Raw genomic sequence first — 12,954 nt, forward strand, 5'->3', positions numbered from 1 at the left:
AGTAGCCTAAATTTGTACCTCCTAATGGTTCTCATCCCTTTCTGCATTTCCCAGTGGGAGGGGTATGGGAATAGTAGCAGCTTTGTTTAGAAAAATAATGGAAGCTGCCAAAACACCCCAGACAAAAACAGATAGAAACTTGTGTTTTCAATCTGTAAACACTGGGATGGTTCCACTTGCCTACAGAAATACCAGATGATGTGAAAAGCTAAAAAATTAACTTAGTGCAAGAAGGAAGTGCACTTTCTGCGTTGTAAACCTACCTCATTGCCTATGCAGGTATTTCTGAAAATAAAATCTCTGTGGGGAGAGCAGAAGCAGAAGAAGCCTTTCTGCTTTAAGGGAAAGGATTGGTGGGAGATAGTAGTGTGGGATGCCTCTTAACTGATTAGGAGCTATGTAATACTTGCCTCTGTGTGTCACCCTGGTAAAACAAATCAAGTCAAACTGTTAATAGAACACTTGCTTGTGACTGCAATTGACTGATATTCTTGTAAGTTGCTGATGTGCTTGCTTGATTTCCTTGGCTGACCTGTCTTTACCTTTCCTGGTTTGGAACAGGTCATGAGGTGGTTTTGGACTGTGGTCTCCAGTTTCACACAGGAAGAGCTGGCCAGGCTTTTGCAGTTCACTACTGGTTCCTCCCAGCTGCCCCCAGGAGGGTTTGCTGCACTCTGTCCATCTTTTCAGATCATTGCAGCTCCAACTCACAGTACTTTGCCGACAGCCCACACTTGGCAAGTATCCTGGGGTGGTAGGACTTCCTTCCTTTTGCTTTTGGGAATGACACCAGCCAGTTGTGGTGGGCAAACAGTGTAACGTGTGTAATGCTCGTGTCAATCCATCTAAAGGCAGCTAATGGGGGTGGTTCCCTCTCAGCTCTCAGACCTAGTTTGAATGGAATTTTTTCTCTTTTTTTTACAGTTTTAACCAGCTGTGCCTCCCTACTTATGACTCCTATGAAGAAGTGCACAAGATGCTGCAGCTAGCTATCAGCGAGGGTTGTGAGGGATTTGGCATGCTGTGATTGCCCCTCCCCAGGGGACCATTTAGCCTCTCAGCTCTTTGTGGCAAGACCCAAGTTCAATCCTCTGCTTGTTCTCCTTCCCTTCACTTGGGCAGTGGAGGCAGAGCAAAGACTCCATGTAAAGGAATTTGTTATCCAGAAGATGTCATGTGGCCTTTCTGTATCCCAAATATGTCATCAAGAGCTCATTTTTTCCCTTTTCCTCATTCTCCCTTTGGTTCAATGTGAAAAAGCAAAAGGACTGGTGCGTTTGTGAAGGAGATACTGCACTTGAGTTCCATGCACCCTGTGTGCCCATCCTTCTGTGAGAAGATGAAGTTCATAAGCAGAAGTCACATTGAGGTGCAGGAGATCTGCTGAGCTACCTTTAATGTAGCTCTCTAGGAGGAAGAGGGAAGACCAGCATGGAGCTCTGCTGGAAGCCTTGGCTCATAGGAAGTCTTAGTAGCTTCCTTTACCCTGGCTCAACTCCCCCAGTGATGCTCCCTGATCTCTCACTATGACTTGTGAAGGGAATAGAGTTGTCCATCCTTTCAGCACCTGACCCAGAAGGGTTTCTGGTTCTCCTTCTCCATCTTGCTCTGGATGCTGTTGTTGCCTGTGCCCCAGAGAAAAAAGGGCAGTAGCCACTGGAGGGAGTAACCCGAAGAGGTGAACAATCTAATTGGAGCACAAGTGCTGGCCCTGACAGTGATCCTGTACTACCTCGGCCAGGGTCCGGCAGCAGGAGCGCCCTTCTCCAGCAGTGGCTGGTAATTAGCTTCTGCAAACTAACTGGAAGAGGAGTTTCTCCTCCACTGAATGTTTCTGACAGTTGATGTTGCACAGGAAGCTATTCCATGCCCTTGCCTTCTTTTCCCTTCCTCAGGAGAGAGCGTATGGGCATGAGTGTGATCCCTCAATGCTGAGCACCAATGCCTATCCCCCATTCACCTTCAGGGTATGTATGTTATGTGCTAACAGTGACAGATCAATAAGCAGCTACAGTGTGCACTGTGCTTGCATTTGTTGTTGGGATGATGGTACTGTGCAGAACACGGTACCTCCACCCCAGCATCCCATAGGATCTTGGCTTCTACCTCTATCATGCAGCAGCCTGAGGCTTCTCTTTCTCTACTGCATTTCAGGCAGAGTGTCTGCGGAGTTGCTGGTGCCTGGAGAGCAGCTAGATTTCTGCCCTTCCAACCTTCTCACCATCTTTCTTCATCTTTCCTTTCCACATGTTCCATTCAGTGCTGTTAGCTTTCCAGCACAAAACGTTAACTAGAATTTCACTTAAGTGGTCACTCAACAGCTTGCACCCTCCATTGTCTGGCTTGTGGGGAAAGGAGTGGATAGACCAGAATGAGAAGTAAGCTTATGACTGGGGTCTGTTGTATTTAGCAATCCATTCAGCCCTTCCCAGGGAAGTAAAGGGAAGGGGAATCTGGGAGCCTTGATGAGTTCTTCAGTGAAGCAAAATTCAAGATCTTTGCTTTCTACAGTCTACAAGTAAGTCAAAGGCATGCAGGAGTCATAGTGGGAGAAATGCATTGCTACTATCTGCAATGTAAGCTTTCAGTGGATTATGGAATTGCTGGATGTCTTCCAGAATGGATTCTCAGACTGGCATCCCTGAGCTAATTTTAGAACCCTGTATTGGATAAAATGTCACATCATCCTCTTCAGTCCCCTTCTGCTGTCCTCAGGCTGATCCGGTCAGACTTGAGCACAGTATGGATATTTTAAGTTAACTGTGTGTGCTTTTCAAATCTAGCTTAGTTGAATTGACTGGGAATTTGTGGGAAATATTCTACATCTATAAAATGTTTTTAAGGAAGCACCTTAGTCATTCTTGGGCTGAGTGTGTTACTTCTGTACAGAAAAAAAAAAAGCCATTTTGGTGCCAAAAAGCAGTCAGCTGAACTTTGAGACTACTCAGGGGGATTTCTTTGCCTTGTGAATTCATCCCTCACTGGCACCGAGGTGCTGCGAGGCTGCTGGCTTGATAGTTGCCACTGTTGTGCTCTGACAGATCACATTAGTAGTGGCTGTTCTCCCTTTTTTAGTGCAGGCTGCATTCTGCAAGGTTCTGACCTTCTTTGGGTGGAGAGTATGGTACTATTTTATTTATACTGCAGGTGGCTTCCATGGTCAGTAGAGTTACAGCTCCTGTGTTCACCATGCCACCGCTTCAGTGCTTTCCCAGGGGTCTGAGAGGAGGTGGTGGTGCTCACTTAACTCCACTTTGTTGGGAGGCATGGCTTGGTGTTTTTCCCATATTGTAGCCTCACCTCGTTGAGGATGTTTTCAGTCCTGTAGCTGTGGGCCAGCTCTGACAGTGACATCTCCCTCAGGAATCTTCTCCCTTCTTCTCTTGAACTGGCCTTTTTTTATTCTGAGGATGCTGACCACTGAGTGGACTTCTACTGGAAAAAGCTCCTAATGCTTCTCGTTCCATTGCAGCTGGCACCCAACACTTCCCAGCAGCTGTGAAGATGCCAAGGACTTCCTTCTTAACACAAGTGCAGGCAGAACTGGGATGGGTACTCTTAGTCAACTAAACCCATCCCCTCTGTGTGCACAGGCCCCTAGGCTGCCCCCATGTTCCCGAGTTCCACCACAATATTTCTAAACTTTTCTCTAGCTTTACACCCTTTCCCAGTACAGTCACTTTGAATGCTGCCCTTAGCTCTGGCAATGGGGATGTGCTTCTGTCACCTATACTGTATGTTCCTTCTGGCTCATTACTTCCCTTTTTTACTCCTTATTTATTGCCACTTAATAGAGGCTCTTCTGTAGAAATCATTAGGATCCTGATACCATCTTAGACAGGTTCTCTGTTTCCTGAAGCTGCTTTGAGGTGCAGGGGGCCTGGCTTCAGCCTGCACCTGCAGGCCATGTTGCATGTTTATAAAAACCAGGAGCTGTAGATGATACAGGTCAAATCCTACTTCCCTCTGGTGAATTTCTGGCAGAGTTCAGCCAAAATTTGGAAGCCTGTGGTTGTAGTAGATGATTTTGTAAATAGTTTGTATAATAAATAAAATATTTTAAAAATTATCTCTTCTCAGCTCAGCATTCTTTCTGGGCTTTACAGAGGGAATCAAACTGGTGCTGTCTGTGGGCAAGGGGCCTCTCCAGGTCTTCAGACATCTAGCAGAAGTCTGGTGCAGGAGGGAGGGTATGGTTCTCCACCTGCAGCCTTTCAGGATGACTGACTGAAGCCAAGACCTGTGAACTTTTGGGAAGAGGCAGGACTCTGGGCTGGGGCTTGCAGACCACTGTGAGGCCTCACTGCAGGTAGGCTGGAAAATGCTGTGAAGCAGCTAATAATGCTAGAAAGAATTTTAAAGACTCTTTAGTGTAAATTAATAGTGCAGTTGGTGCAATCATTTTTTTGTCTCATTGTATATTACCTGACTCTGAGCTTCAGGTACTTGAGGAGCTTGTGCTTCACAGTACTGTCAAGATTAGTTGAAGCCAGCAGAAGAGGGGGCTTTTGAGTCCTTTACACTTTAAGGATTAAAATCATAACTTTAAAACTTGAGATGATTCTGCAAGATGATTCTATTAGGATTTCTGCCTGTGAAATGATGAAACACTATTTCCTGGGCTGTACACGATTTAGCCTGTCCTCAGCCAGCAGAGCACTGGCTGGCTGTGTGTCTTCCACCAAGTAATTAGGTGGATGTTCTCACATGTGAAACCATCTAGTGCTGATTCTGGCTTTCCGGCCACAAGCACTGGCTAAAGAAGAGAGAGTGGTGCATGCAACCCTTAGGGATTGCCTCTAACACTGTGTGGGGTCATGGTATTGCTTAAAAAGCTCCTGTGGCAACAGAATTGTCTAATGCTGCACTCAAAGGAGGGAGGTTTCATAGGACAGTGCTGACATTACAAATACAGAAACAGAAGTTCCAGTGTCCCCTGAAAATCGCAGAGGTTGTTAGTGGAGCTGCTGGAATTGGGGCCAGGGTATTAAAAGGTGGGTGACTTTGCCAGCAAACTGATATACAGCAAGCCATGTGGACATGCCTTTACATGCCATGACCAGTGCAATTCATAAGAAGGGGGGCAAGTTGAGCCTGGAGTTTTCAGAAACTTTCTGTTTGGGTGTGAAGGAGAGAGCTCAGCATGCTGGATTACTTCAGCATGAAGTAGGTTCTAAAGTTTCAGCTTCTCTTTACAGGATGCATGATATCATCTGGCTGCTCACATTGTCCATCCTGATCTCCAGTTTCTTGTGATTTCGTGGACTGGTGACAGTGCCCTTTGCTGACTCCACAACCTCCATTTATCCTGGCACTTGGCATGGAGTTGGGGCTCTGAGAGAAGTCATGCCCATGCACTTCATGCTGGAATCCTACATGCCCCAGCTTGTATATTCAGCAATAGCAAGGAGTTGATGTCTTTGGATCCTTGATTCCATACACAGCCACCTGCCCTGAGGTGTATCATGATGTGCTGCTTGGAAAAATGCATTTTTGTACATTCAGTTCCTCTGTTCAACTTTCTTTGCTTCAGTTGTGGAACTACAAAAAATGAATTTCTTCAGATACCTAAAAAAGAAAATGGGGAAATGATGCTTGATTTGGATAAGATCTGTTCTTACTTTCATGGTGTAATGGCTGAGTTGGTCAGTTGAACCAAGCTGTAATTCCTGGTTCCCACAGTGAATTACTACATTTTGTATGGTTTGAGCTGTTCTGCTACCATCTTGTGTCTGGCTGACCTGGCACGTGAGCACAGAAAGAGTTTCAGTGTTTGATTAGAGGACCTCTAAAAGGGAAACACTTATGGAAAACAGCTAAGCTGATCAGAACCTCAGCCTGTCTTGGCATCAGCTGTACTGTGCAGAATCTAAGATTTAGAATCTTCCTCTTAAACTCTTTGGTTTTCTCACTGAATGTGTGAGAGACATTAATCTCTGCTTTCCAGAGCATGAAACTTGATTGTAGGAGAGGAGGTGTTACTGCATGAACGTGTTCATTTTTAGACATATTTTGCTGTAACTTCTTTGCATTAAAACAAAACAGCTCTAGCTGAAGTTCACCCAAAATTCCCGATGAGCCGTTTCCAGCCACCCCTCTGCAGGAATGGAGTGCTACAAAGTGTGGTGAGGCGTGGGCAGTTGCACACAGGGTTGGAAGTGGGGAGTGAGGCTGAGCGCCAAGCCTCTCCACCTTGGTACAAAGCTGCAATGAGTACAGGCAAAGGAAGTGGAGCTCTTGCAATGTGTGGAGAAACTAGAATGGAGAAACTGGAATTGGCCTAAGATTGTTCCAGAGTTTTCTCTGAGGCACATGAAGGCCAGAGTGAGTTTAGGTGGTTTTGCGGGGAGTGACTGCATGGCCAAAACCAAATTCTTCTCATCCTCTTGAGGCAATTTTCTGCTAAGCTGTATGTTGGCCCATACCAGCCCCTTATTTTGGGGATTTGTGATAACATAATACTGAAAGCCTTTAAATCCATGCAATTTTCTGAGTAATTTTAGCAATCTCATCTCTTACCAGAAGGAACAGCTGTTTGGGGCTTTCTTGTGCTCCAGTAGCTGAAGTGTGAGGTTGCCTTGAGATAAGATAGTGCTGCTTTTACAGCAGTGGGTGAAGAAATGCAAGGATATAAAATTCTCTGCAGTCCTCTTGGAGGAGGATGAAAGTAGCTGTGGGGGTTTCAGGTTTGTCTGAAGAAGTGGCTTGCTGAATAGAAGCTAGCTCAGATTTGCAGAGGACTTTATTGCTGGTGTGGAAAAGACTCAGACCATCACTTAAGGAAAATTGGCAGCCTCTTCTTATCTGTGACTAGAGCAGTCAGCAGGGATATTCAGCCTTCTCCTAGGCCCTTTTATATGGGGAACAACACTCAATACATTGGCAGCAATTGTCTACATAGTTAAAACTGAAAATTACAGGCCAAAAATGTTGCCCTGGTATCTTCTAGTAAGACATTGAATGGTTGCCTTTGTGCTCACCCATTCAGAGCATCTCTCTGACTGCTGTCTTCTGTGCTGACCACTGCTGTCCTATTTTCTTCTGCTCTCTCATTTCCTGTCCATCTTCTGTTCTTTCTCTCCATCTTTTTCCCCATCCTAAGGAGCCCATAGACTCTCTGTGTCCAGATGCTGCATAGCCCCATGCACAATGGGGCCCTGTTTCAAGATGGGAGCTCCTGGTGCTACACAGAATTGCTGTTAAAAACCAAGGGCTTACTTACAGACAAGGCTGTCGGGGTGGCGGGACTGGGCAGCTCCTGGCTGTTCTTCCAACGAATCTTTTCAGATGTAGAAGGCTCCCATGCCATGCTGGTGTGCCCCTGCCTCAGCCCCGTGCTCTGAAGCCTTGCTGCCCAGCAGCTCTCCTGCCGAGCCGTGCTGCCCGGCCCTGGGATGCTCGGGTGCCCCCTCAGTGTGGGACAGTCACCTGCGGCAGCTGCGGTGTCCCGGCAGAGCCCGACTGCGGCTCACGGCCACCAGAGGGGGACCGGCGGCTCCCGTTGACAGTGGCCAACTCCAGCTCTCTTGAAACCGTGCAGTTTGACTCACACTTGTCTGGGTTTGTTGTTTTGGTTTTATCTTTTTTTTTTTATTTTTTTTTGTTCAGCAGACCTCTTAATCTAGCAAACAAGTTGGCTGGTAGAGTCTCTTGCTGTGCATCTAGTCCCCAAACTGTGTGTGGGAAGTGAGCATCTAGAGAGCATCTGCTGGTTCTGCACATGTCCCTGTTGCACCATCCCCCTTGGCCTTTTGTTTTCCAACAGGCAACACGTTAAAAATGCATGAAATGAAGCTGGAATTACATATGTATTATTAACCTGCAGTGTTCTCTCAGGAGACTCAGTAGAAATAGCTTAGTAAGAGTAATGTGCTTAATATGAATAAACAACAGCAGTAACACTAACCAGATTAGATGTGCTCCCTCAGGTTAGTCATCAGTATGTGAGGAGAGAGGGAGTTTTAATGTGTGGACCAGGAAAGCAGAATTGAGCTGGTGCACAGAAAGAGCTGATATTCTCTTTTTAGGACTCATTATAGCATAATGGACTTTTTAAAATTAACTGCAGGCACCTCTAGCCTTTCCAGAGAACCTGGGAGAATGGAATATGACGTGAGTTTGGATGAGTTGCAGCAAGTGACTGGAACAGTACAGTAGCTCCAGGGACAGGAGGGAAAAAGGACCCTGCTGCCACCCTTGGGGGGCAACTGTCCTGAAGTGGCCCCTGCACAGGCCAGTGCCTTCCTTGGATACTCTTTGCATCAGGTTGTTTTTGGGTAGAGGTGGCTTGGACCAGCTAACCTTACGCTCAGCAGTCAGTGGTGTCAGTAGCCTGTTGGCAGTGCCTTTGGAAAGTGCTCCAAGAATGTCTTTCTAAGGGGTGGCTCTGCTGTGCTCATCTCCTGTGGTTCCTCCTCCTGGGCAGGGCTGAGCTTCGTTTCAGCTGTGAAGGGGCAGAGTGTCAGAGGAGCTGTAACAAAGGCATTCCTGAGGTGTAAGGCGCTTGATGCTGTGGAGCCAATTCAGGCCTGAAGCCCTGCCCTGGGCAGGGCTGCTCCCAGCAGTGCAAAGAGCAGAGGGAAAGGCACCAGGTCAACAACGGCAGAGGGCTGGAAGGTGGTAAAGAGTCATGGCACTGGTAATGCTGGACTCAAGAGGCATCTTTGGGTTCTAGTGCAGAAATGCTTCTGGGCCAGAAGGTACCTGGACCTTCTAACTGCATTTCTCACCAGGATCCCTGATTCTTAAGTGCTCAGTTTAGTGCTGGAGGTTTAGGATTGCATGAGCAGGTAACCCATGGAGATGGGGAGAGGAGCAGAGTTTGATATGAGGTTGTGGTGTTGAAGTTTATAAGAGACTGAAGGAAACACACCACTTCTCATGCCTTTGTCTTGTTGAACAAGGTCACAGTGACAGCCAGCAGGGATTGAAAGGCAAAAAGCACGTGGCTAATCAAAACTGTCTGCTCCACATATGGACTGAGGAAAGCATGAGTTTTCCTGCCTGTCCTCCTAAGGGCAGATAAAAGAGTGTGACATGCATGTGGATAATGAAAACTTCCATGTCTAAATAAGATTTAAAGCAAATAAACATTCCTGCTTCAGGGCCAAAGCCTGTCTCTGACAGACAGAAGTCAGAAAGGAGGTTTTTTTCTGCTTTTCTTGAAGCTGTCCGCTGTCCTGTGCTGGATGCTGATCAGGAGAAGTGTTTGGTAGCTGGTGGTCCTAGGCAGGAAGAAGAAGGTAGAATCTGCTTTAATCCTGTCATATATATTGTGCTAGTTAGGCTTGAGTCAGAGGAGTAAGGAGCAGGCATATCCTTCACAAAAGTGGGTGTAAATGTCTTTCCAGAAAACCCCCTCCCATCTAGGGGAGGGCCACCCTCAGCATCCTGCTGTGTCTCTAAGAGGGACTTTATGGAGAACTGGCTCTTCCTCCTGCCCTGTGGCCCCAGTGCAGCGCTCACCATGTTCCTAGTGGATGTATCACCAAATATGGTGAGAAGTCTTTGACATGTTTCCAGAGTGTCTAGGAGTCTGCTGTTAGTCAAATTTCAGTATTGTTGCTCTGTTTGCTGGATAGCTTATTTCCTTTTCACTCTCTGAATTGTTGTATGGGTGTGGGGTGATGACAGAGCCTGAGCCTGGAAGAGAGCTGTGCTGTCACACTGCATCAGGGAGCCCCACACTGTGCTCTTACATGTCCTGGAGCTGGCAGATTCATGGCAGGGAGTGTGCACTGCTCCATGAGGCCAGCATCTGCCCCATGCCCTTCTTGAGCTGTGAAGCCTGCTTGCAGATGAAAGAGTACCTCTGGTGCTCTGTGCCCTCAGCCCAGCACAGGTGTGAGGAGAAGGAGGGTTGTCTCCCTAAGCTCATCCCTGGTGAGCCCCATGGAGAGGTGGACGCAGCTGTAGTTCTTTGCCTCCTCACCTCTGTGCCTCTCCCTGCATCTCATCCTCTGCCTTTTTCCCTTCCACTATTGCTCCTTCCACTCTGTTTGCCAATATGGCAGTGGAGAAGACGAAGTACCCTGATGAACTCTGGCTTGGCCTTCTCCCATCTGCCCAGGGAGAGCACTCTCCCCAGCCTTCTCTGCCTTTTGCCTTTCTAATCAGTCATGGTCATTTACCCAGGCACTCTTTGGCAGGGGCTGTACCTTGGCATCATGAGCAGCCAGGGTCAGCTGTCAGCCTCTGAGCCATGAGTCTAATGCAACAGAACAGATGTAGGTATTTTTTCCAAGTTTTTCCTGGGCAGCAAGATTAAAGTGTCTGTTCTCAGCTGGGGTCCCCGGTGTAGTCACTTCCCTCTGTGTTACACAACACCCTATTAAGAAGAACAGCACAAACATGTTCATTGGGATCCCTTCCCCCAGCCCTACAGGGCCAAGGAACAAAGGCAAGGGAGGTTTCCAAAGGCCGAGGAGCTGTCTGGTCCAGGAGCCCTGGGATAATCTTGCCCACCCCTGTGAAAGGGCCCTGCCCCTCTCTGCTGTTCTCCATCCTTGTGGTGCCAGAGGTAAGAAGGAACACACAGGGTGGTGGTGGTGGTAAAAGAGCAGTTGGGGTCATGTTCTTACATGCATCTGGCTGTAGGCAAACTCGAGTGAGCACCAATGCAGGGAGAAACTATTGTGGCAGCAGCATCCCTGCCAGGCTGGTGTCTGCCCATCCCACTGAACTGGAGCCTTCTGACAGTGTGTGTGTGCATGAGCACCAAGCAAACAACAGCACATGTTGAGAAACCCCAAGGGGTTTCTTGGTGCTAGCAAGGCAGAAGGGGAAGGTGCAGTCCATGGTCTAGACTTGCTTGAGTTCAAAGGTGTCATGTCCTGAGACAATTTGTGTCTTCTGATTGCAAAAGTACTGAGAGAGCTTGCTGGAAATGGACGCAGTGCTCTCCATAGATGATCCTGAGGTGTCTGGCCACAGAGAGGGGCTGCAGGCACCCTTGGTGAGCAGGAGAGGGCTTCCCCAGCAGCCCAAAGGGAGCAGTCAGGCCCATGTGAGCACACGAGGATCTGCTGCTTGTGTGCACCAATTACTTGCTTTAGTGACAAAAGACCATAAATGAACAAGAGAGTTAATTAGGTCTGCAGCAGGCGAGGTCTGGAAGCCTGCAGAGCTGAGAAATTTGGAAAGGGTTCAAAGGCTCAGGGGGAGGAGAAGGCCCTGGAGCTCTGGGTAGCAAAGGTTCTGCTGTTTTTTCCCCTCAGAGAGCACCAAGAAAAAACATCTCTGACCTGAAGGATGGTCCCCAGGAGGGGGAGAGACCAGCTCCTGGCAGCATCTGTTTCTTCAGCCTCCAATGAAGGCCTTAAACAGCTTGTTAATTCACTGCTTTGTACAGCTGCAGACCCTTCATCATTGCAAGCAAGCCTCCAGGCAGCGTGTGCAGTTGTGAGCCAGCTCCTTTACCATGGTACTCTGTGCACTGGGGGATCCAGTGAGCTGTCAGCAGGGCTGGGGGGCACACTGCAGCTGTCTGGCCCATGTCTAGTAAAATACTCACAGCAGGTCCTTTCCATCTGCCTTGGCCCAGGAGTGACCCTTGCAAACCTCCTCTCCCTTGCAGCCGCCTCAGCAGATGGTGGGAAGGCAGATGGGAAGAGAAATCTCTGAAGCTTTAGCAACAGAAAAGTCTGACCTTGTGATACCTCTCATCCCACCACCCACAAGTACTGGGTTCTTGCAGTGCCACCTTAATCCCCTCTGTGTCCCTTCTCCCACCCCCTTGGAGCACCTCCTGCTCCCTTCTCTGGACCTCAGTGGAGCCTCTGGATGGCATCCAGTTGGAAGAAAGCCTGTCCTAGCTCTGCAAGCAGGGTGGGAAGGGGCAGCCGTGTTATGAGGGAAGCTCACAGCATGAGGAGATCTGATGTGCTCTAGGTGATGTCCCCTTGGGGTCTCGGGGTTTATGATTTGGGGCTGAAGGTGTTCAGCTGTGGTGAATCTCTGCAAACCACTTTGAGCAGCTGATCTTGACTACCCCCTCTTGTACCCTGGATGCATAAAATCTGCTTTGGGAGTGGGGACTGCAGGAGTTCAAGGAGGTGAAAGGGGACACTTGGCCTGTGGGAGCAGTGGAGGAAGTTCCAGCTCAGCAAGGGTGCTGGGGACAGCTGAGACGAGTAATGCCTGCCAGACTGCATCAGCTGCTCTGGAGTCAGGACTCAAACACAGGCTTGGTCACTGTTCCAGACTTTTCCTTCACCTCATTTGTTAGTGGCTTCAGATGCAAATCCAGTGGCAGCTATGTGGAGCCTTGGTTGGTTTGCAGGGCTCCTGTCCAGCTGCCCTCACTCAATCTGCCTCCCTGGTGGGCCTGGCTGGATGTGAGCACTGCAAAGGTCCTGGAGGGAATGTGTGGGGCATCCAGGCTGTAGCACTGTCACCATTCTCTCTGTGTGGTGGCAGTGGCTGGCTGGGACACAGGACAGGCCCTTCCCATAACACCAGCGGTGTTGATCCAAGTACAACACAGAGGTGGAAGGTTTGCTCTGCAGAGGCTGTTCACCCCACCTCACATCAGTACACGCAGACAGCTCATGAGAGATGACCCTTCTTCCTGCAAAATAGCTTGTGCAGGCAGTGTGGACAAGGAGCAAGAAACAGACTGAAAAGAAATAGCAGGATAATGGAGAAAAGCTTGGAAAGGTCTCCAGGCCTGCAAGTACAAAGATGTCCAGGGGCCGTGTAGAGGGGCTCCACTGTAGGGTTTGGTACCATGCCCAGCCTGAAGCTCTAGCACCATTTAGCAGGCTGGACCAGCCTTGGCCTCAGTCTTGTTTGGCTGGATGAAGCAGTTGTCATCATGTCCCAAGTACAGTATCATCGTTGCTTTTTAATTCCTCCAATGAGGTGCTGCAAACAGATATACATGTGCTGTAACTGTAGTTTGGAATTAGACTTGTCTCTGGGGGCAGGCAGTGATAAGTGATAAGAGCTGTTTGG

General features: G+C 48.4%; 1 protein-coding gene across 2 annotated transcripts in view; it reads left to right on the forward strand.

The window, feature by feature from the left end:
- The window catches only part of AREL1 (apoptosis resistant E3 ubiquitin protein ligase 1), a 21,802-nt gene extending 18,883 nt beyond the window's left edge, over positions 1 to 2,919 (forward strand). For both annotated transcript variants that reach the window (XM_005479798.3, XM_026792507.2), the window contains exons 19-20: positions 562 to 737; positions 925 to 2,919. In XM_005479798.3, the coding sequence (XP_005479855.2) occupies positions 562 to 737; positions 925 to 1,027 (279 nt within the window). In that variant the 3' untranslated portion in view covers positions 1,028 to 2,919. The remainder of the gene's footprint in view (positions 1 to 561; positions 738 to 924) is intronic.
- The last annotated feature ends 10,035 nt before the right edge of the window (positions 2,920 to 12,954 follow it).

This window comes from Zonotrichia albicollis, chromosome 6, assembly GCF_047830755.1.
Source record: "Zonotrichia albicollis isolate bZonAlb1 chromosome 6, bZonAlb1.hap1, whole genome shotgun sequence".
In the NCBI taxonomy this organism is placed as follows: Eukaryota; Metazoa; Chordata; class Aves; order Passeriformes; family Passerellidae; genus Zonotrichia; species Zonotrichia albicollis.